This window comes from Lathyrus oleraceus, chromosome 4 (assembly GCF_024323335.1).
Source record: "Lathyrus oleraceus cultivar Zhongwan6 chromosome 4, CAAS_Psat_ZW6_1.0, whole genome shotgun sequence".
Taxonomy (NCBI): Eukaryota; Viridiplantae; Streptophyta; class Magnoliopsida; order Fabales; family Fabaceae; genus Lathyrus; species Lathyrus oleraceus.
The window spans coordinates 67,302,563-67,326,694 of NC_066582.1; the positions used below are offsets into that span (position 1 = coordinate 67,302,563).

Sequence of the window (24,132 nt, forward strand, 5' to 3'; positions counted from 1 at the left end):
GAACAGGTTAGTGGTGAACATCTTTTTATTTCTGCTCCCCGCAAACTTATGAACCAATTTCTTCATTAGGTTCTGGTACCTGGTGAACGAGAGTCGTGGCAGGCAGGCTCATGTGTCACCTTAATGTTGCATCCCTGATGGTTCTAGAGAGAAGCTTGCATTTTAGGGAATCAAAGGCTCCAATAATTATGGCATGTTATTGAGGGTCATTGCATCCATCAAACTTGACCGGTGATGATGGCTTGAAGTTATCTATCACTGGTGCCCCATCCCATATTTCAATAGGATATGTTAGGGGTATATAACTTTAATCTCCTCATGAGGGTCACCCTTCTGATGGCGCTATTAGATGTAAAGGATGTTGTCCTCTAGAGTCTGATTCTAGTGACGTAAATTATCCACGGGGACATACATTATGCCATGTTGTCCTCATCATCGAAACTATTATAAGTTAGAGTTGTTTCCCTGCTTGTTATTGTATTGGATTAAGGGGTCAAAGATGTGTATAACAATTTGTCCGTCTAATGAAATGGTGACCCATGTTAGTTTTACAGGGGCCTCACGGTGGGTGCCAATTATATTTACTAAAAGTACAATGAGTGATAACCCCTAATTGTGTAAGGTTGTTTGAGGGTTTTAGGATTTTAGGGTTGTTGTGTTGTTAGAGCAAGCTCACGTTTGGATGGTAAGAAGCTATCTATCTAGGTGATTTATGAGTGAATTGAATGTCCCATCTCAACCTTATGACTGAGGTATTTATAGAGGTTATTTGGCCTAGATTCTTGTTCCCATGGAGTGGTTATTCCATCCCTCGTATGAGCGTGAAATCGTTATTCCTCCTATTCTTATAGGAGAATGCGACTTTCCCCTTTTACTAAGCTTTCATATCGTTAATTCCATAGGACACTTTAATACCCATGTTTTGTGAGTGGGTAACATGTGTTTTTATTTAAGCCTATCATATGGCTATCGATTCGGATAAAGGGCGAATGTTGTAGACAATCAATGTACATTGTGATAAATGGGCACACATTGTGATAAATGAGCGCAAGTTATGATAAACGAGCGACCAAGAGCCTTATTTTGGGCGATGTGAGTTATTCGTAGCCCTTGGTGGATCTTGTGTTGTTTCTAGTGGATCATTTGCAAAACTAATTTTTAAATTTTGAAAATTATCAAGACCAATTTATAAAATTTTAAGAGTTACGATAATCAATGAATAATGATTTATTATTTCTTTACCCTCGTCAAATTCTCAAGTCGGGGATAACCAAAATAGACAACCAAACTCTTCTTCAAAATGTTTAACATTGCTACATGTTTTATACCTTAGTTAAGTTGGAAGAGACCTTTACATCCAAGTATTATTAGGTAAACCCACCAAATTAGGTCAAAATAACTCAAATCAATAAAAAAAAAGGTTGAATTGTGTTAGTGGTTTAACATGGGTTTCAAAAATGAAAATTTGTTCAAAATAATTGGATTTCGAGTAAACACATACCCAACCATAAAACCCAATCAACATAGTTAGCCCATAAAGTTTACTAATAACTACTAGATATTTTTATTGATTATGTTTCTTAATGAATTGATATACAAGCTAGTATTCATATATTTATTATTTGAGTTTGGTTGTTGAAGTCAATACTTCTTTTTGAATTGTTGAGGATATTTGACAATGTTCTTGTTGTTGTTTTTTGTAAATTGATGAGTGATGATTTTGATGTGTTTATACTTGGTTGCTTTAATTTTAGGCTCTTGAATATTTGTTATTTTATGAGTCATTTTAAATTATATAGGATGTTGAACTTTTATTTTTTTTTATGTGGATGCTAGTTAGTTATGAGTATTTTATGTAATTCTAGGTAATATCGTAATACAATTTCAATTTTTATAAATATATTTTTATATAAATTTTATAATATGTTAAGACATCTGATATTAAAACAATAGCAGGAATAAATTAAATTATTTTTTAAGAAAATAATTAGAACTTAAATTACATTCTTGTTTGGAATAACTAGTAAAATACTTGTCCCGCATGGGTGAAATTAATATGTAATAATAGAGATTAATTATTTTGATATACTTGAATAATGCTCAAATAAAGAGAGAAAGCATAACAAAGAGCAACGAGATGGAATTTTTGCAACAATAAAATTGCATTGTATTTCATTAAAAGAAGTTGTAAAGTTGACAACATATGACTAATATCTTAATTATGATCAAAAGATAAGTGCAATTCCAACCTGTCTTTCAAACAATTAACAGAAAAGTTACAAAATAACATCGGTCTTCAAGTTAGCTTCAAAAATTACACCTAAAAACAAAACAATTTAAATTATATAACAATGCATTCAATGTTTGTAATTGAGGACTTTGTTATAGAGAGTAATATGAATGATATACCTATTATATATTGTGAAAACTTCCTTGAATACAATGTTAATGGTAGTTGTTGTTGCAATATTGTCTTTGTCATGAATCAAAATTTTAAGACTTTTTTTAGTCTTAACTCGAGAAGTTGGCACATACAATTGACCATGACTGAAAATATCATTTGGAAGATATAAACCAACATTGGCTAAAGCTCGCCCTTGAGATATATTAGTTGTCATAGCAAAAGAAACAATATTAAGGAATTGTCTTCTCACTAACTTAAATGGCCATGAAGATTGTGACTGGGATAAAGACATTCTAGGAATATAAATGATGTTACCTATCTTCTTTCCAAAAATGATCTTAGCTTCAATGACATGATTAGCAAACCTTATTACAGTGAGCCTTGTACCATTGCATAAACCTTCAGGCTGATCTAAGTTGCACATCAACATAATAGTGACATCAATCTTCAACTTGATTGAATGATTAGGCAATCCAAAAGTTTTCATAATATTTAGAAATTCAGGAGTCAAGTGCTCAAATGCATAAAAGTTCGTAGTTGTAGGTCTATCAATATAATCACTACTAAAGTATTCATTTTTTTCCTCATATAAATTTAAAACAATAGACCAATGTAAAAGCTATATTAATAGAAATTATAGTATATTTATAGCATTAAAATATTGAAACAACATTTTTAGTACCTGGAAGAAGATTTGTGATACATTGATTAATGTCGTCAACAATTTCAATTGTTGAAGCCAACATTGCACGACTTTGCAGAAAATTAGGATTATGATAGTTATGAATGAGATCAAGATAGGTGCTCTTAACAATAACCTTAATAGGATGTGAAAAATTAAAAATTAGAGGCTCATCGGGAATTGAAATGTCAACATAACCATTGTTAGGCTCAGACATAGTACCATCTCCAATATGCAATATCCACTCTAAAAAAATGAGGACTTCCTCTTTGTTTGAAGTAGTTGCACCACTTTGAAGGCACATGTTTTGTATAAACCCGAGGACTCTGCATTGATCCCAAATATAAGAAATATTGATTGTTGCATGAATAATATCTTATATACTACCTTTTGGAACAACTAGTAGAATTTGTCTAAAGAAAATACTACTTTGCCTCCATATAGTTTTTTATAAGCTCGAGGAGTTTCACTCATGATGTCTTTTAAAGATTTATCAAGAGCTTCAAAGTAAAACTTATTATCCATTGGAGCCTCATCCCATATAATAAGATATGTCAACTTTAAAATCTCAACAAGTTCATCCCTTTTGTCAATGTTGCAAATTGAAGATTACAGAGTAGGGACAAAAATCTTAAACCTATAATAAGTTGTTCTTCCACCTGGTAACAACAAACTTTCAATTCCACTTGATGCAACAAGCAAGACAATTTTTTGTTTGGAGCAAAGTGTTGCTCCCAAAGTGTTCCACATAAACGTTTTACATGTTCCACCATAGACATATAAGAAAACACTCCACCATTTTTTCTTTCAACTGCTTCCATGACTTCTAAATATATGTGTTTATGCTCTCCTACAAATATAATTATTGTGACATAATAATTAGTATGAAATTTATAATAACAATTGTATACTACAATATATCAAAGCATTATGAAATATAGAATAAGATAAAGGGAATTAAAGCGTAATGAGGTATATAGTAAGTAATGTATTTAGAAATCTAACAAATGTAAACATGATATTTATGTCTTAAACGAATGAGAAGGATGGTCAATTTACCTATAAAAGATGAGTACAAAGTATCAAAAATGTGTTTTTGATCAATTGAATCATACTGCCACTCTTCATAAATGAGCCGATTTCCCAAAAAAGAAAGTACATAGTCATTTGGATATGGTGTTGGCTTTAAGTATTTAAAACTTCAATTGTTCTTTTGTAACTGAGTTTTTACTGCAATTAGTGTGAGTTGTTTTTTATTTCTTTATCAGTAAGTGTTAATCCTATGGTAGAAAAAGCAAAATAACCGTAAATAAAACTATTTGTTTTCAAAATTGAAACAGATCTAGAAAATATTTCCATAAAATATGTACCTGGATTTCTAGTCAAAACACGCTTCTCGTAAAGAATACCATCAGATAAGTATTGCCATGTATTACTCCAAACATGCTCTAGTATATTCATCGATGACGATAGTAACATAGTAACAAATAACTTCTGTAAAAAAAATACTAGAATCCCAAATATGTGCCTCTTTTAAAGCCTCAATAAATTTTCTATCATCTTGTAGAACCGGTAGAGGCAAAATTAGATCTTGAGTTATGGTTCTTTTGCGAGGTCGTCCTCAAGGGCGTTTAGGAAATTGTAATGATCTATGATCAACAAAAAAAAGTGTCACATTGTTGAGGCATAGTAAAGCTATGTCATTAAAATAAAATGATGAAAAATAAAGGAACTATATGAATGTCCTAATGCTGACCTCCTGCCGGATTGGTTCCCTACTGCATAAACATGGTACTTCTCTACCATATTATCTCTCCGACTTAAGCATGATTGTTGAGGAGTCCTTAACATCAACCAAAAATAGTAAATTCATGAGTAGCAATGTAAAAGAAGAAAAATATGAGTTGGATTCAATGGTTGTAGTATAGATTCAATCAATGCAAACTTTGAATATGGAATAGTAACCCCTTGTCAAGAATGAAGTACATGGACAAACACAACTATTATCAGACCATGATTAGGTGCCTTTAGAGGTCATTTACATTCCTGTTTTGGCATAAAGATATATTGTTCCACTCATCCTAAGCAATTTTCTTTATGTCTTACGAATTTATGTTAATATTCTAAATATTGTCAAGGTTCTTAATGTTGTTTTCATAAAATTGAACTATATATAACAAAAAAAATGCTTACTAAGTCCATGAAAGTTAAAGAAGTAAGGAAGATTCAGGAAAACATCGATAATCAAATATAGAAAAGAACCTAAATACTTTTCCGCAACTTAACTTACCATGGTGTCGTTGAAGAGCTATCGTTGTCTACAACATATGGTTGGTTCACACAACTTGTAGTGTTGCATGAAAAAGGAGAGTTAAATGTATACACTAAATTTGTCAACACCAATATGAGTACAATAGACAGAGTGCTATGTGATAAAAAAGTATACATTGAGAATACTTTCTTGCAATAAAAGAATCCCCAACATCTAATATGTGGATGATGCTGCAGGGTTGTATTGCATTAGATGAAACCATATTAGGATGCGAGTAATTCTCATTTGTCTCGCATGTGATGACATTTGAGAACTTTGACAATAGATTAGTTCCTAAAGAGTGAAAACCTTGGAGTATTTCTTGGTAGGATGCCATACATGTCTGCTATGACAAGGCTCTGAGCCTAGAATTCTTGCAGTTAGTAATCTATCTTCTTCAACTACTTGAGCAGCCATTTTTTGATTTTATTGTCAAGGAGTGTTTTCAGACAGTGGAATTATATTTTTGATGACATTTGGGGTAGGTATTTGTTGATAATATGTGTGTTGTTGAAGAGGTGTATTCCGTAGCCGCTTAGAACATAATTTTTTTTATGATTAGAGCCCTCTGTGTCCTTTCTCTTTTTGTTGAGACAAACTTGGAGCCATGATCCATTTCGTTCAATTAAGTGCAATCAATGCAATGACTGCCATATTGAAACAAAGAAACTATATCAACTACCGCGAACTATTGTTCAGATACATAGATTAATCATCGAAGCGACAAATGAAAATAGATATCATAATGAATAATGCAAGTTTTGAGATAGATAATTGAGTAGTAATATGGATTATGCAGCAAGAAATATTAGTGAATACAAGTGGTATGATTTGTTACTGAAATAATGGTTTGTAATGAAAAAATGGATTGCAATAAACTGACATAAACGCAATACGAAAAACTCTGCATGGGTATATTACGTAAAGTCACATATTCATCCACTTTGATTGAAAAAATTGTAGTGTGATCATGAGCTAAATTAATGTGTCAACTAACAAATGTTGAACTTTAATATAGACATTAGTTTAGCATTTATATTCATTGTTATTAGGTAAGGTGGCATTAATGATACTCTCTATATAATGGATGTATAAGTGTAACTTCTTAGCATAAGTCACAATAAATTGAGGATCTGGTGTCCATGGAACCACCTTAGACATCATGTTTTTGATTCTAGGTATGTTATTATATGAGGGAAACACACGAGCCATCCTTTTTATACATATCTACTCCACTGATTCAGATTAGATAAAATGAATACTTTTGTTATCAATTCTAACAAACAACGCCAATTCAAAATCCATCATGCTAAGGTTTGTTTAGAAAATGAGAATAAAAAAAGTGTTGTCAAGTTGCATCTAACACATGTATATTAATCATAGTGTGTGAAGTTGCATCTAAATAATAATACAGTGTATCTCAGACATGTATGTAAAGAATCAAAGTTGTTGTATTCATATGTATGACATTTGCAAAAAGTCCAAGTTGAAACTCATATTTCTTTTATGTAGAGGACATAAACCAAATGTTCATAATGTTTTTCACAGGTTAATGCATTGTCAATTGAGAATTGAATTGAAAAAGTATATATGTTGTGATACTTTAGAAAACTATGAGGAGTTTGTGATATAATAGTTAATAATAATAACAAAGTAGTCCCTCTAATTACTAAAATCAAATAAATTATGTTATATTAATGTGAAATTAATCATAAAATATAGTTACTTAAATTTAATGTAGTTAAGTTAGTTCATTGTGAAAGAAGTTATTTGTGCAGTCCATCACAACGAAAAAATGATCGGTTAATACCTGTAGGGAAATGGTTGCCAGCATATAGGTTATAACAGGTATTGCATTAGTGCCTAATGCATAACATGATACTATGTAAACATGTCTTGCTTGTTAGGTTGGCATGTGATTTCATGGTTCACTATGTCATTATGATATCTAACATCAAAATAGTTTTAAATCCATTATATACTCGAAAGCAAGTCTAAATAGATGTTGCATTAAGCCTAACATATATTGGTATTGATAGGTGATTTTTGGAGAAAAAGATGATCCACGCAGTATGAATACATACCTGAATTCGTGCAAGAAATGACAACATGAAATGAAAGGATCTATCTAAAACAGGTTGTATTAAATGCTAAGTTGACCATTACAAGCATGTTATCCTATAAAGCAAGAGTCTGGCCAGTTGTCTTCGTTTGATTTTCCATTGATAGCCTGTAAAAGTCTATTTGTACAATGCACAATAACCAAAAATCGAATACAACAAGATGCATTGTGACATAAGGCATTAGGAATTAGAAGATCATAAAATAACTTCATAAAATATGGAGTGTCAAAATGGGCAACATGATGCATAGAGGGCTGAACAGTGAACCAAGTGTATGAGTGGAAATGCCTATGATGTAGTCATTAATTGTAGAAGTGTAAAACAAAGAATTTATCACATAACATGCGCTTGTGAGGTTGCAATTGAGTTCTGTGAATAAAAAATGGGGCATGTTATGCATAATTATGATAGTATATATGGTGAAGAAGTTCAGTTGTTGAACTGAGCCTTAATTGGTTAGAAATTTCATCAGCTTTGATGTCTCAGAAAAAAACTATTAGAAAGGAATAAGTATTCCATTACTGTATGTGTAAAAAACAATTTGATGCTAATAATAGACTGAGCATATTGGTATCAAAACTGTTGGTTCTTATTATTACTCAAAGAGCATAATCATGTTATATTCAAATTTTAAGTGACATGGTTATCCTCTCCATCCTAGGTCAAAAATCATATTAGTCATTGAAATATAGTTGAATTGAAACGAAAACTTACAAATAATGATCATGCATTACAAATTTAATTACCTCCCTCATGAGTTGTCGTAACTTCCTAGCAGTCATATTAATGTATAGGATACAATCTTTATCTCAAAACACAAAACATCCCACATGATTATCAAACTCGACTTTGATTTTGATTTTGTATCTAACACATGAAAAGAATAGTGGTATATGTAAGTAAAATAGGTTCATTAGTAATAATTGTAAATTGGAAAATGAAATTAAAATCTTACTTTGAAATAGGTTTAAGATCTTTAACTCCATAAACACATTCAAATTTGGTTCCATGGGACTTGTTTGATGTCTTGCAAGCCGATAACGCCTCAAAATACCATCCAAACTTGGATGACTTAAATTGTTTGGTAGTGCCAATGGTTGTGGAAAAATAATCCTATATTGATATCATAGTTAGTCAGTAAATATATGAATAAGACTATCACTTTTGAAAGCCAAAAACAATGACACACCTAGCCAATGTCAGTGATTTAACGGATACTCTTGACCTCATTCAATTTTGTCCAACTTTCGTTTCCAGATTGTATAAATGAATCCAATATTTGGGTGAGAGAATGAGATGGTGCAATTGTTGATTGGATTGATGCTAACATGTGTCAAGATAAAAATGCAAAATACATGAAGTATATGGAAGTATACTGAATAGTAGTAAAGTATGGGTTAAATGCTAAGTGTCAAACAAACTTTCGTACTTGGATGATAAAGTGTGAACTTGGGGATGATTTAAGTTAATATAAAATGTTGATCCATTCCATTCGTTTGATAGGCTAGACAATCTAGATGTTGCACCTCAGATAGAGACTTATAGTTACACAATAGAACCAAATATAATTCAAGCAGTAGAGCTGTGTTTAGAAATAAATTTCTAACCTTGATTTTTCTTACATCACGCATTTGTTAAGACAATGAGTGTTGGACCAGGAGACATGTTCGAACTATTATAGTTCATGAACTGTTAACCGTAGTCTTTCCATAAAGTGTCCTCGATCACATTTTCAGCCTTATCACATAGAGTTATATTGGCACAAAATTTCTTGCCACCACCGTCCATTTTCGTTTTGACAACATCTTGTAGAACACCTATCACATCTAAAGCATAAGAGAAACATAAAATGTTACAATGTATCCATATATTTGAATTGAAGTTTGCTCAAAATGCATCAAGTGTTGTTAAACACCTATGTCATCTAAATCATAAGAAAAATAGAAAAAGTTACAATGTATTCATGAAGTTAAATTGAAAGTAGCTCAAAACATATAATGTTATGTAGAACACATATGACATCTAACGCATCAAGTGTCAAATATTGTAAAACATAAGATATGTAAACATGAAAGTAAAGCTCACCATATAAAAGATCATTGCCGAATTTTCCACTAAAAAAATCGACAATTGGCTTAAACTTGTATTGATGCTGCGGTATTTAGAGTATATTGTCATTTTTGAAACAATAGTTTCTCCATTGAATACAAGTTTAAAATACACAAAGCATTAGGCAAAAGGTTGGAAAAATCAGTTTTTAGAAACAAACAACAACAAAGGCGACAACATTAAAGCATGAGTTTTGCAGCGATTTAATCATATACGAAAAATATACCACAAAATTAAAGAAGCAAACCTTTGTCAGCAGTGTTTGTTTGAGCAATGGAACTTCTATTGACGGTGACGATGCATATGTCGTAGAGAAGTAGAGAAACGAAGCAAGAAAAGAGAGAAATGTAAAAGATATAAAGTTGGAGAGAACTAGAGAAATGTGTAAGAAAGAGAGAAATGTAAAAGATATAAAGTTGGAGAGAACTAGAGAAATGTGTAAGACTACGCAAAATTTTCGTATAAATTGGTTTTGATGTGAAAGAGGAAAAAATCTTTTGTTTGAGGTAGTCAAAAAATGATTGACACTTGACATGTAAGTAAATGTTTAATTGAGTATTAATTATGACATTTATTGATAACATATCTGTTCAATTCTAAGTGTAAATTATAATTAACTGAAAGGGTAAGTTGGTAAAATAATGCAATATTATTTTGAATGATTGATTGGAGATACTCCCTCCATTTTTTATTATAAATATTAAAAAATATAATAATTGTGGTATGAAAAAGAAAATTAGGAAGGATTTTACAAAATTGTTCTTCATTAAAAATATTGAAAAAAAAATTGATATAATTGAAAGGAGATAAAATAATAAATATTTAAAGATATAATAAAAAAAATAACATTAATAATTTATTGATATTATAAAACGACGTATTACAAAAAATATTTTCTAAAGCGATTTATAATGAAAAAACAGAGATAATTCGTGATAGAGAACACTAATATTATTACTATTACAAAAAGCGTTCGGTATAGTTCAGTTGACCCACAGCTCAACAGATCCGCAAGGGTAGACACATTTCCCCGCGCGTAAGAACCACGCAGCATGGAAATCAATTTCATGACGTGAGCCGGTGACTACCCCACACACTCAACAGTGATAATCGGTAACCGGTAACCTGATTTTCTCGTATTCGTAACCGAGGTCTTCCCTGCAACCGAAACCGAAATAGTCCATCGACTCATCATCGTGAACCCTCTCAACACAATGACCAGCTGACGAGGCAATGAATCCTTCTATCAGTTCCTCAATCTCGTCGTCTTCGTCCTCCTCTTCTCCCGCCACCTCCTGGCTATCCGGAATCGTTCGAGTCCGACGTACGCCGTCCATTTTGACTATGTCAGGTAACTCCGCCGTTGCCGTCTCCGCTTCTGCAGACGTCACCGGTCCCGTCGTCCACAAAAATCAACTCCGAGGAGCTCTTTTCAAATACGGTCCTAATCCTATTCAGGTCCGCCACTTATTTTGTTGTTTTTTTCTCTCTTTCAATTTTCGCTTCTGATCTGATTTTCTCGACGTTGTTTAAATTGATTGCAATTTCCACACCTGATCAAGTATAACAAGATTAATTAATATAAGCCATTTTCAGACTGAAATGAAACAAATCTAGGTGTTTAAATCTGAAAGTTTTAGAATTTTTGAAATTATTGTATTTCAACTTCAAGGTTTGGGGTTGAAATTGTATTTTGTTCTGTTGTTAATAACTCTAGCTGTCACTACCACTGGTTCTATGAGGCTCTAATACAGACACTGGACATTACATTAACTTTGACATGTAATAATAGTTTAAGAATTATTTAAGAAAATGGAAGTGATTGTATGCAATCTCATAAGTCAGGCAAAATTGAACACTCCTTCAATCGGACATGTTAGCGCTACATAACAAATAGTAACATTTTTCTTTATTGCTTCTGCATTAGGTATTTTGAGAACTGCTTTGTGATGAATTCTTTTGTTTGCAGGTTGCATTCAAAAGTGGCGAATTCAAACGACAAGTTATTTTTATTGGTGGATTAACAGATGGATTTCTTGCTACCGCGTAAGTTCAATATTTCATAATTTTTTTAACATTGAATATAATCTGAAAACTTTTTTGGTTGACTGTATGTCATAGATGAACAGAAGCAAGTGTGAATTTTTCAAGCATGTGAATTCTTAGTGTAAACCTTCAATATTTTTATCAAACATGTGAACATGTAATTATAAAAAAAAAACAAGCCAGTGTTATAGAATATTCACCACGGCGGTGCTATGGCGGATATATGTAACTGTTTTTGAGCTCACCGCAGTGGTAAATATCAGCCGCTATTGCGGATTTTACCGCCATAACATGCTATGACGGCGCCACCAAGCGGCTGGTATGGCGGGATATTGGCTCTCCGCCATGGAGTACAGTCTGCCATAGTCAACACTCTCACTAGCTTGCAATATTTGAAGAAATATAAGCCACTGCAATCTGCCATAGTCAGCACTCCAGTAGCTTGCAGTATTAGAAGAAATATAAGCCACCGTAATACATTTGTGCACGAGCTTTGTTATTTGAGCTTGTTGTGAGTACAGTCACAACAACAACCAAGCCTTATCCCACTAAATGAGGTTGACTACATGGATCAAACTACGCTATAATGTTCTATAAAAAATCATGTTTCTATTTAACTCGTTAATTTCAATGTCTTTTCTAATAGTTTCTCTTATAGTTTTTCTAGGTCTACCTCTAGACATTTGACTACCCTTTATGATCTACTCTCCTTTCTATAGAATACCCAGGCCTTCTCTCTACATGCCCTAACTACCTAATCCTATTTTATACCATCTTTTCTACTATGGGTGTTAACCCAACACTCTCTCTAATGTTGTCATTCCTAATCTTATCTCGTCTACGTCTAGCCTTGTCACACATCCAGCCTAACATCCTCATTTCTACTACACTTATTTGATTTTCGTGTTAACCTAACACCGTCTCTAATGTTGTCATTCCTAATCTTATCTCGTTTAGTCTTGTCACACATCCAATGCAACGTCCTCATCTCTACTACACTTATTTGATTTTCGTGCTGATACTTTACCGCTCAACATTCCGACTCGTACAACATCACCATCTTACAATTGTCTGATAGAACATTCCTTTTAGTTTGAGTTGTGTTTTCATGTCATATAGAACATCTGAGACCCTCCTCCATTTCAACCACCCAACTTGAATTTGATGGTTTACGTCTCCTTCCAGTTCTCTATTGTACTATGGATCCAAGATATTTAAACCATGTAACCCGTGACATGATATGATCTCCAACTTTCACCTATAGGTTAGAAACACTTCTCCTTTTGCTAAACTTATATTCCATATGCTCTGTCTTACTTCTGCGCGAAAGTCATACGCCTCTAAGACTTGTTTCCAAGTCTCTAACTCATTTAAGTCCTCCACTGATCCTATAATTCGAACTATATCACATGCAAAATATATATATATTTTGCGGCTAACTCTTGGATATGTTTCGTAAGTACGTCCAAAACTATAGTAAAAAGGTAAGAGTTTAGGGTTGAACCTTGGTGCAATTCTCTTGTTATGGGAAAATTGTCTGTCTTTCCCCCTTGTGTCCTCGCACTAGTCTAGACCCCTCATACATATCCTTTATAGCTCGAATATAGACAATCCTATTGTTGTTGAGTATCGTCATTCAGAAAAAATTCTTACTGTTGAGTATCGTCATTCAGAAAAAATTCTTACTTGTGATGATATATACAGTTGTGGCCTGCTTCTAAACCTGTTATATCATACAGTTGTGGCCTGCTTCGAGACCTGTTATATCATACAGCTGTGGCCTGCTTCTAAACCTGCTATATCATACAGTTGTGGCCTGCTTCTAAACCTGTTCTGTGTCTCAAATTTTCTTCATTTGTCTCTGTTTCCTTCTCAACTTTAGTTTAGTTTTCCATGGAAGCAGAATGCTATGTTCTTCTCATGTGGGCTTCAGACACCAAATTCTTCTGGTTAGGGTTCTAACATAAGACCAAATGTCCTTATAAGAGTTTTGTTATCGCTTTGACATGCTTTGTTTAAAACCTTATTTGCTGTTTCTAAATATTTGATGATGGACATGATTGAATCAATGATAAGAGATAAAATTGTTGAATGAAATGCTGGTTTTAAGTATGCAAAAGCAGTCCTTGTAAAACATGTTGATTGTTACCCTTTTAGTGTATTAACTTAAAAACGTATGATAATGACCATCCAGTATCCACAAATTAATTTTTATATTATTAGTATCTACTTGTTGTAATGGATTTTATAAATAAAAAAATTATTTATAATAAAGTGAAACACTATAAATATAATTATTTGTAAGTTACATATTTATTGTTTTAACTTTTGCATGTACGGCTTACTTTTAAATACCAGCAATTACGCCCTATTCCACTTGGTGTTGACAGCTTATTGTAAATTGATATATGATTTTTTTAAAGTTCTATTTGAAGAAAAAATTACAATAAATTGGTATTATTGAAGTTTATTTAATTGAGTATCTGACTCAGTCCCTACTGCACTCTTCCCCTTTTTTAAGCTCTGCCTCTGGATATGAACCTTAGAAGAGTTCTGTTCTAATGTCCATTTTCTTTTCTTGTAGATATTTAGAACCTCTGGCAATTGCGCTGGACCGCGAGAATTGGTCACTAGTTCAATTTCTTATGTCATCTTCTTATAGTGGATATGGCACTTCCAGCTTGCAACAAGTAATTAATTAAATTTTAATTTCTGGTGTGCTGTTGCTATTTAGTGTTGCAAACTTTCTAATTGACAGCATTTTGCTTATTAGTTTGACATGTTATGGGCTCAAAAACTTGCTTTTACTTTATATGATTTATTTATATATTGAAAATGTTAAGAGTAAGCTTCCATTCCAATATGAAATGCCTTTTTTACTTTGACACATCGGACTTAGTATTTCCATAAACACGACCTTGCAAAGGGTGATATAAAACAAATGTTGGTCTTGATGATTACTTTAGGCTTTGTTGTACAAAAGTCTGCTGTTTGTTTAGTAGACCAAAACAAAGCTTGGGATTTGATATGTGAGTTACTTGAAATATTAGCTTTTAGCCTTATATTTTTTATTTAAGTTACACCATAGTTGAATGACTTTATGTACAACTGTTAGTTCAGATCAGAATATTATAGGAAACGATGTAATTATGAAATAGGGACATTGAGCACGGTAAAGAATGGAATCTCATTCTCAACGACAATAGAAGACAAGATGTTTTACTTTTTGATCGAATTTACACAAATAATTTATTCTACTGTTCAACTAGTGACCTTCAGCATTATCTCACAACTAACAGTGTACTCAGAATGTAGTTATTTTTTAAATATCAAACAAGTGTGTAGTTATTTTTTAAATATCAAACAAGTGTGTAGTTATTTTGTTAAATACCGCAAACTAAGTATCCTCCTAACCTAGGGCCATTAAATTAGTGACCTCTCAAGTAGCATGCTATCTGTTCCTAATTATAGAACCTAGTTGACTAAATAATGAGGGTTAAAAAAGTTTATAATAGTCTTATACTTGATAGCAATTGATATTGTTTCTCCAAGTTTACCCTTCTTAAGATTTATTGTTTACTTATTGGTTACACAAGATTTAAAATAATTCGGGTTTTTGGTAAAGAAATAATTAATGCAATTGAAAATTTGAAAGAGGTTATATAAGTGAATTTCTTCAGAAAATCCTACAAGGATATATTTGGAATATGTTACCTTAATATCATAGCCATTTAAGACGTCTATAATCTCAAGCTTTTTTGTGCTCCGTTTTCATTCCAAGGTTTAAGTGAAAAGTGCAATATTAGTATTTCCATCTGATTGATGAGAATAATTATCTAGATGATTGAATTTGCAATTGCTTTTTGAATTGATGTTGAAGGATGCTAAGGATCTGGATCAGCTTATTAATTATTTAATTAACAAAGAAGATTCCGAAGGTGTAGCATTACTTGGGCACAGTACTGGCTGTCAGGTTATATTTTATTCTATGAAAATCCTGGACCTTACTTTATTTCTACTCCTTTTCTTGCTACTGAAGTTTTCTGAGATTGATAAATAAACTTTTCTTGTTTTGATTAATTTCTCTAGGACATTGTGAACTACATGCGCACAAATTTTGCTTGCTCCCGAGCTGTTCGTGCTGCCATCTTGCAGGTACTTGTTGATAGTAGACCAGTTTATAAACTTTCTTATGTAGAACCAAGTAACCTTCAGAGTACTTCTTTTGGTGGGGCACTCCTTCCCTCATGTGTTGAGTGCTATTCCGACAAATAACATATTCTGAAGAAAATTTGTATTTATTCAATCATCAAAAAGTAAATTAGAAAATGAATCTAAGTGTTTCTAACCCAGAAAGTACAATACCACATAAACTCAATGCATAAATATAATTTCAATAAAATCCAAATTTCCTTAAACTAAATATCCTATCAAAGATAAGATTATGTAAAACGAGGAAAGATATTAATAACATGGATGAGAGGAAAGAAAATGAGTAATAGGTAAATTGTCTTTTAAATCTTTGATAAAATGAAAAAAGTGAATCCCTTGCTGGATAAAAGAGAATAATTGATGGACAAAGTAGGAAATATTGAATTTTCCTTTCAAAATTTGTGTCGTCTCAATTCAGGATATAAGTTGTATTTCACTCAAAGGTTTTCCTCGCATTTCCTTTCAAAACAAGTGGAGTGTGGAGGAACAATTGCAACCGGTTATTGGGAAGCATACTCATTCTTTAACATAATGTGACAAGCATAATATATTGGAAACTTGAAGTGTAAAGGAAACTATTTCATACTATTCAAGTGTTGAAGAAGAACATATCATAACTTGAAAATAACTTATAGACATGCCATAAGTTGTTCCCCGCAAACTTTCCTAAACACTCTTAATAGTGATTATGCCGGTAGATAAACTCAACTAAGTCAATGCTTCATATTCAGTTTTGCCATTATTTATATTTTATGCTGTAGTACTTCTAACATTAATTGAATAATTTTCTATTACAAAAATAATCATAAAAATCCTGTGTCTGTAGTACAAAATGATGATGGAATAGAAGGAGATGTAAGTCATCGAACTCAAGTGGAGTGGTTGAAATGGAGGAAGACCTCATGGTTTTATGCGATACAAAAGTACCGTTCAAGCTTAATGGAAAATTTTATAGTACAACTATTAGACCGACGATGTTGTATGGGACAAAATGTTGGGTGCCACAGACAAATAAGATAAGCATAGTGATAATGAGGATGTTGTTGGGTGTGTGGTAAGACTAGACAATGTAGAATTAGAAATGACAATATTAAAGAGAGAGGGAGTCGGAGTAGCGCCAATCGTAGAAAAGATGGTGGAAACTCGGCTTAGGTGGTTTGACCATGTAGAGAAAATACTCATAGAATTTATAGTAAGGAGAGTAGATGAGATGTAAGGTAGTCAAATCACTAGAGGCAGAAAAAGACCTAGAAAACCTATAAGAGAAACTATTAAGAAAGATCTAGAGATTAATGAGTTAGATAGAGATATGATATATGATAGAATTTTATGGTATCATTTGATCCATCCGACTCTACAAGTGCAATAAGGCTTGGTGGTTGTTTTAAAAATTTGTATTCATTGAGATTAATCTATTGATATGATGGATTGTATGCCTGTGTGCGTATTAGTTTGACCACGGTTATGCCATTGAACTGTGAATTAGTCTCCAAACCAATTTGATGACTTGCCTGGTTTCTTAGAACCTTGTATAAGGTTGAATCTGTTGCTCCTAATAATATAATTACTGTGGTTTTCTAGGGTTTGTCTAATTTAAAATTTTGAAGTCAGAGAGTTGAAATGTTTAATTGTAGTGTTACCCAAACCAAAATCAAGTAAAAGATACTTAGTTTGGTCAATGTCAATATATAACTTGTTATATCATCTGTTCTCTCACTGCAAACTTTATTTTTCTCTATTTAATTGTTCAGGCTCCAGTCAGTGATAGGGAATATCAATCTACACTCCCTCAGACAGCTGCTATGATTGACTTGGCTGCCAAAATGATAAGTGAAGGCAGAGGTTCAGAGATAATGCCAAGGGAAGCAGATCCTACTGCCCCAATTACTGCATATAGGTGAGTGCACATAAATAATGTATCTCTACACATACTGAGATTTCCGAATATGTGTAATCTTGGTTTTCTTTTAGAAACTAATGATGCTCTATATTAAAATAAAAATAAAACCAATTATGCTATTCAATTGTAAAAATTATTTTGCTCTTTAATTATCAATCTAAAATGGTTGTATGTATAAGAAATTCATCGGTAAGCTAGGTCCTCATAATCATGTATATGACATTTTTCAAATATTAGTGTTTCCAGAAGTGGGCCCAGCCCCTACAGCCTTAACACATGTGGTAGGACACCTGGTCTTTATGAGTTGTGACACAAATGACCCAATTACGTCAACACATTTTACAAGGCCCATTATCTAGAAGGTTGCAAAAGGAGAGTTGGTTAGAATATTCTCCGTGATTCTTGGGGTAGTTGGTTGTTTGAAGGAAAGCCTAAGTGAGAAGGATGGAGAAAAATTGTTAGAATTTGTTAGGAGAGTCCCTCTCTGATAGGAACATAGTTCTCTGATTATGAATTCTAGAAACTCTGGTTTATCTTTTTACCATTTTCTATCATTGTAGCACTCTAGCTCTTCTTACCATTCAATAACATACATTTATGTTACCTTGATTTTATGGGCTCTATCATTTGGTCCGACCTGCGGGATTAATGAGAGGAGCTAACGAAGTCGCAGTCTCAGTCATGTCACCGGAGATGTCATCAGAAATGTTCAAATGATTGGATGTCCTGGAAGTGAGAATTGAAGCAATGAAGAAGAACTCGTTGCCTCAAAAGATGGAGGAGTTCCGTCAAATCATAATGACGGAGTTCCCGAAACTGCATGTTTTTTGTTCTTCAAGAGGTGCTCATTCTTTCTTACAAGATTCAGTTTTCAAATCTAGGACAGCGAGGAAGAAGGAAATAGATCCAGATGGAAACATGTTTAAGTATCAAAATCTATGCACTGGTGTAGCAAGGAAAGAATAGGTGATAGCGTTTGGTGCGTGCGTCGTGACAGAGACGTTGGAGAAGAATGAAGGAAAACCGAAGGATCACAGGCTTGAGGGTCGAACAAAACCTTCCTCAGCAAAGGAAGTGGTCTAAGAAGTTGCAGGAACAGCCAAAACAATGGCAAAAACTCCCCATAAGTTTATCGCAAGGTAGTAGGAGGAAGTGAAAGTTTATGATGCGTGGATCTCACTAGTCAATCAACCTGCGACAACACTCTCACAACAAGCACTACCGCCACCAATATAACTCTAGTAAGTGGGAGAAGGTAATTAGAACGTGGGGCAGAGTAGAGCCACTTCACACGTGTGCTACTCTTACTGAGCTCGACCAAGGGTCAGGATCCGAGGCAACCTGACTACAATGGCCAACAAGACCTCTCCATTGCTGCACTCCCCGAGATCTACGTCAATTTCCCTGTGACCCGGCCTGTGGGGTGCGGCGCCACCGTTCCCTCTGATGCGCTTGCAGATCTTCGTTAGTTCCTTTGCCTTTGAAGCAACTCAAGTTAAAGAGAACCAAGAGGGGTACAAGTCAGGAGGAGAGGCACAAGATGTGTATTGTATTGCATAGTTTTCTGCAAAAGAATTTGGAACAGGAGGTGCAGGTCATATGGAAGATACTTAGGCATTTGAAGACTGGAGACAAAAGTTATCTTTTAACTCCCCACAATGCGAGATTTTTTTTTTTTTGAGAGAACAATTACCTGAAACGAATACAGGGAGATCTTCCTTATTATTCAAGTGCATGACAAAGGTAAGTAATTTTGATTACTTCTCAAAACCTCAATGAGTAGTTGTTAGAGATGATCACAGATTTGTAGTAAACCGCATCAACCTTAAGGGGGTCCGTATAAATTTTCATCTAATTCTTTGAGGACTTGACTGGGTATTCATGATGCTTTAGTAATTTGAAAAAGGAGTTGAAAGGTCCTCAAACCCTGAAATGTTGCTAGAAGGTGACTGCTCTTATGTGCATTGACAAGGAGAGTATAGTCATCACTAGAGAATGAATAATGTATAGAAGAAACTCTTACCAAGTAGCTCTAGCACAAAAACATGGCAGAATGGAGGTTATTAACTGTGATTTGATTAGCCTGTGGTTATTCTGTTGAGTTCTATAGTTGACCTGGCTTGTTGTGTTGTGACACTAGAAACCTTGGGAAGAAGGCGAGTCCAGCCCCCGAGACATTTTCAAGTTTGTCTCCATGCATTCAAAACATTGCAACAATGGCTCTGACATTGCTTGGTTTTCAATTTGGTAACAACTGGATACTATTATGGAATCAACAAAGAAACTTTATTGCAGCAACAACAAACCTAGGAATTGACTTGCCGAAATTTCTTGAACTCTTTCAATATCTTACAGACCCGGGTATTGTTGTACTTGAGTATAACCCAATAGTTTTGAAGAGACTCGTAACTTTTTTGTTCCAACTATGGGATCCCGGAAGACAGGGTAAAATTGCGGCTTTAAATGAGCTCTTTTTGTAAGCCCATTTTGTGATTGCTGAATATGCAGCTTTTCCAAATTTGGAAGAATTTAACAGCAAGCGATTGCCCAAATATTGTGGGATGGAGGCTCTGATGTTTGTTCAATCAATCGAAACTGGCTTGGCAAGCTTTCATAGTGGGAGCCTGGAGAAAGGGTGTGGTTTTTGCCTATTATACAAGGAATACTTTTGTGGGGCTAGAAATTTGTACTCAGAATTCAATTTTAGTACCTCAGCCTTGGGGACAAGGCTTTTCTTCAAGGTGCGGTAGTGATATGTCACCCCGGCCTTACGACACGGATGACCCAATTACACAAACACATTCTACTAGGCCCAGCCTCTTGAAGAGCTGCAGAAGGAGAGTTGGTGAGAATATTATCCGTGATTCTAGGAGAATTGGTTATTTGAGGGAGGGAGCCTAGGTGAGAGAGGCGTGGAGAATAATATTTAGACTTTGTTAGGAGACTCCCTCTCTGGTAGGAGCATAGTTCTCTGGTTAGGAGATTTAGAAACTCTTATTTATCCTTTCTTTATCATTTTCCTGCAATGTAAGCTCTTGAGCTCATCTTTACCATTTAACAATATACAGTTTCGTTACCTTGATTTTATGGGTCTTATCAACATGTCAAATAATGTGTCTATCTATTGCCTATGTTTGGGCAAGCTGAAGTTAGAATTACCTGTAAGAATATACAATGTCAATTTTTAAAAGCCTACTAATTCACAGGTCTGATTCATCTTATTTGTTCATCATACTTTGAATAGCAACACTCACTATAACATTCTTTCAAACACTCACTCTCTTATTGAATGAAATTCACGTGGGGGCTCACCATATTGGAAATGGATCCCACTTAACATAGTGTGACCGACAAAATTGTTTCCCAATATGAGAGTTAGTATTGAAAAGAGTGTTATAGTGAGTTTACTAGCACTGGCACTGCACTTGAATTATATGCTAGCCAAACTGAATTTACTTGTGTAAGTTGATCCCTTCAAGTAATGGTGTTGGTAAACCCAAGTATCCTTCCTTCTTGTTGGCATGTCATTTGCAATGGTCATTGCTAACACACCCATATGGTGAACATTCGAGACATTATTTATTCCTCACTTCAAAAGTTTTTCTTCCTTAAATAAAAATGAAAATACAATGTTTCCTTTATTGGAGAGTGGGGCGAGGTTGTGAATATGTGACGTTATGTGTTTGATGGAAGAGTTCTGGTGACCATTAATGTTCTGAAGGAGAGTGGAAATGAAAGAAATAAAAAAGTCCAAAAGTTGAAATTACTTGTGCTTGTGCACCATGCACCACATGTCTCACTTGTGCATGGTTTTTTTTCTTTCTGAAATAGCCAATGTTAATATTGTTAGTATTAGATTTCCCTTGTTCATGTTAGCAATGGCCATTTGCAAATGCCCCAAATTTTACTATTGATTTTCCTGAGATTCCTCTACTGCTAAATCCAGATGATGACAGCCTTCCAAATAAGTCAGTGCTCTATGTACAAGGTTCAAGTTGTTAGATTTTACTCTTCAATTTAGCTTTATGAGTTGTCCAACAATTGACTACTTCTCTCTTGTTAAATAATCTGTGTTTTTATGTACGCCTTTTATTTCCTTTTCTTTCCCTCTCCTTACCTTTCTCTCCTTTGTGGTATAATACCACATACCCAGCTTGTTGATGCGTGAGGACTATCTGTTTATCAGTGTTGACATTGTTTCAGTGCCCCAGAAAAGGTATTTGCTGTCTCATGTTATTTCTCTTCTCCTAACAAGCAGTTTCTTATGCAGGTATCACTCCCTTTGTGCATATAATGGCGACGATGACTTGTTCAGCTCTGACTTGAGTGACGATCAATTGAAGATGAGACTTGGGCACATGTCTAGCACACATTGCCAGGTGTGCATATATCCATGTAACATAATTATTGTTATGTTTTTTTCCTATGAAACTTTTGGCCATGAAAAACCTTGGCTAGGTGCAGAAATTTCCTTTCTTTTTATCCTCTATGGAGTAGGTGTACAATAATGGCTAGCTGAAGTTTGTCATATTGGTACGCAGGTTATATTTTCAATGGCTGATGAGTATGTGCCAGATTATGTTGATAAGAAAGCACTCGTTGAGCGGTAAAATCTCTATTCTCATCCTGTGCTTTTTGTTATGCCTTAAAAAAGGAGTGAGTGAACTATATGATGGTCATTCATTGTATATACATTTTGAATATGTGCAGATTATGCAGAGCAATGGGAGGTGCGGAGAAAGTAGAGATTGAATATGGAAACCACTCCCTTTCTAACAGAGTTGAAGAAGCTGTCAACGCTATTATTGATTTCTTGAAAAGAGAGGGACCTAAGGGCTGGGATGACCCCTGGAATTAATTAATATAGACATCTATCAATTTTCTTCTTTTTTTGGTTGATGTCTCTTTTTAGTCAATATTTTCAATCTTCATTTTTTATCTCGTTTTTTTTTCCTTGGTTGGGTTGTTATTGCAGCCTTATTTTTTGTTAATATAATAATAGATGGTAGTATACATGGTGGAACTAAGAAGAAAATTATATATTTTTTGAATTAACTTATATCATGATTGTAGCATTCGTCTAGCACATGTATGGCATGAAATTGATTCCTCTCCTTGTGGTGTTTTGTTCCTTTCTCACATGTAGCAGTCAGTCTCCAGCAAACTGGAAAAGAGAGAGAAAGAGACAATAATGAGAGTGAGAAACATTTTATTGGAAGTCACATAAATGCTTCCTCTCCAAAAGAGAGGAAGGTGATTCATTCACATAAAAAAACTGAAGCGCATAAAGGTGCACCTATCCTTTTTCATTATCTCACAAGCACAATGTGTTGGTTGCCGGTCCAATAGACCGACTAATCTGGTTCGAGCTCTAGCATCAAGTGGTTCTAGCTCTCTCTCAATTGTAATTGCAATGGAGCTCTAGCATCAAGTGGTTCTAGCTCTCTCTCAATTGTAATTGCAATGGATTGAATCGTAGTCTTCCTTATCAAATTCAGTGTCAATTATCATTAGGTCAACTAATGGTGTAGTAATATATATATTTTTGATTCAAGAAGATTGTAACTTAATTTTTGCAAAATTATATCTTGGGGATTTAAAATGAAACTTATTTTAAATTGGTCCTAAAATATTTAGTGTCTCTTACTGATAGTTTACATTTTGTTTATGATGTTAGCCTGCACAATTTCTTTTATATTATATTGTGACTTTTGTAAATTAGATGTTTTGTACCAAAGCTACAAATTACATATTCATCACACATCATCCTAGTGACAAATAGCTCCCTCTATTTTTTGTATGTGAATTTTAACCATTATTTTTTTGTGAAACTATTGTTGTAAAGGTTAAATACTTCAGTTCTAAATAAATAATCAATCAACAACATAAATTTTCAAGAATCAATTCAAAATTAATACGAGACTTAAAATTAGTGGACGTACATAAATGAAGTCCTAAATAAAACTTATGTTGTTTGCAAACTAGGCCTCCCCTGCTGGCCGTATATATTGATTGTAGCTGGAATTAGAGACGTGGTCCATTTGTCGGTTTTGATTGCAACAAGCAAAAAGGAAACAGGTGTGGGACATTACATGTTACGTGATTCACATTCCCATCAACCAGGCATCGCCAGTCCGAGTCATAAATAAATGCGACCCATCTGTCCCCACATCTTTTATCACATTCACACCGACGCTGCTAGCTATTTCCAGATTCAAATTTCAATTTTCGCAGATGATATTTCATTTTGTCTGTCGGTGTCGGTAAGGTGCACTGTAGTATAGAGTGTATAACTTCATTGTGCTGGTAAATCAAATTCGTGTTCATTCATATAGTAACTCTAAT

The 24,132-nt window shown here is 33.9% G+C and overlaps 1 protein-coding gene and 2 long non-coding RNA genes across 9 annotated transcripts; 1 reads left to right on the plus strand and 2 right to left on the minus strand.

Annotated features, from left to right (window-relative positions):
* Positions 1 to 2,436: 2,436 nt before the first annotated feature.
* LOC127073406 (uncharacterized) lies at positions 2,437 to 10,086 on the minus strand. 7 transcript variants are annotated; one of them, XR_007785739.1, is made up of 8 exons: positions 9,877 to 10,086; positions 9,128 to 9,346; positions 8,710 to 8,843; positions 8,476 to 8,633; positions 5,377 to 8,387; positions 4,843 to 4,929; positions 4,457 to 4,735; positions 2,437 to 3,936 (listed from the first exon to the last, which is right to left on the minus strand). It is a non-coding gene; the product is annotated as an uncharacterized LOC127073406 (long non-coding RNA). The 7 variants fall into 7 exon arrangements; XR_007785736.1 differs by lacking the exon at positions 8,710 to 8,843 and adding an exon at positions 4,146 to 4,366 and having other exon boundaries at positions 2,438 to 3,936; XR_007785735.1 differs by lacking the exon at positions 8,710 to 8,843 and adding an exon at positions 4,146 to 4,316 and having other exon boundaries at positions 2,438 to 3,936; positions 9,877 to 10,085.
* Positions 10,087 to 10,576: 490 nt separating this feature from the next.
* LOC127073407 (UPF0613 protein PB24D3.06c) lies at positions 10,577 to 22,901 on the plus strand. Its single transcript, XM_051014559.1, has 9 exons — positions 10,577 to 11,087; positions 11,599 to 11,675; positions 14,260 to 14,365; positions 15,556 to 15,648; positions 15,765 to 15,830; positions 17,639 to 17,784; positions 22,058 to 22,166; positions 22,329 to 22,393; positions 22,498 to 22,901. Exons 1-9 carry the CDS (start codon positions 10,863 to 10,865, stop codon positions 22,643 to 22,645), a joined length of 1,035 nt encoding a protein of 344 aa, XP_050870516.1. The 5' UTR covers positions 10,577 to 10,862; the 3' UTR covers positions 22,646 to 22,901.
* Positions 22,812 to 23,260, minus strand: LOC127073408 (uncharacterized). The gene is made up of 2 exons (XR_007785742.1): positions 23,084 to 23,260; positions 22,812 to 22,951 (listed from the first exon to the last, which is right to left on the minus strand). It is a non-coding gene; the product is annotated as an uncharacterized LOC127073408 (long non-coding RNA).
* Between the last annotated feature and the right edge of the window lie 872 nt (positions 23,261 to 24,132).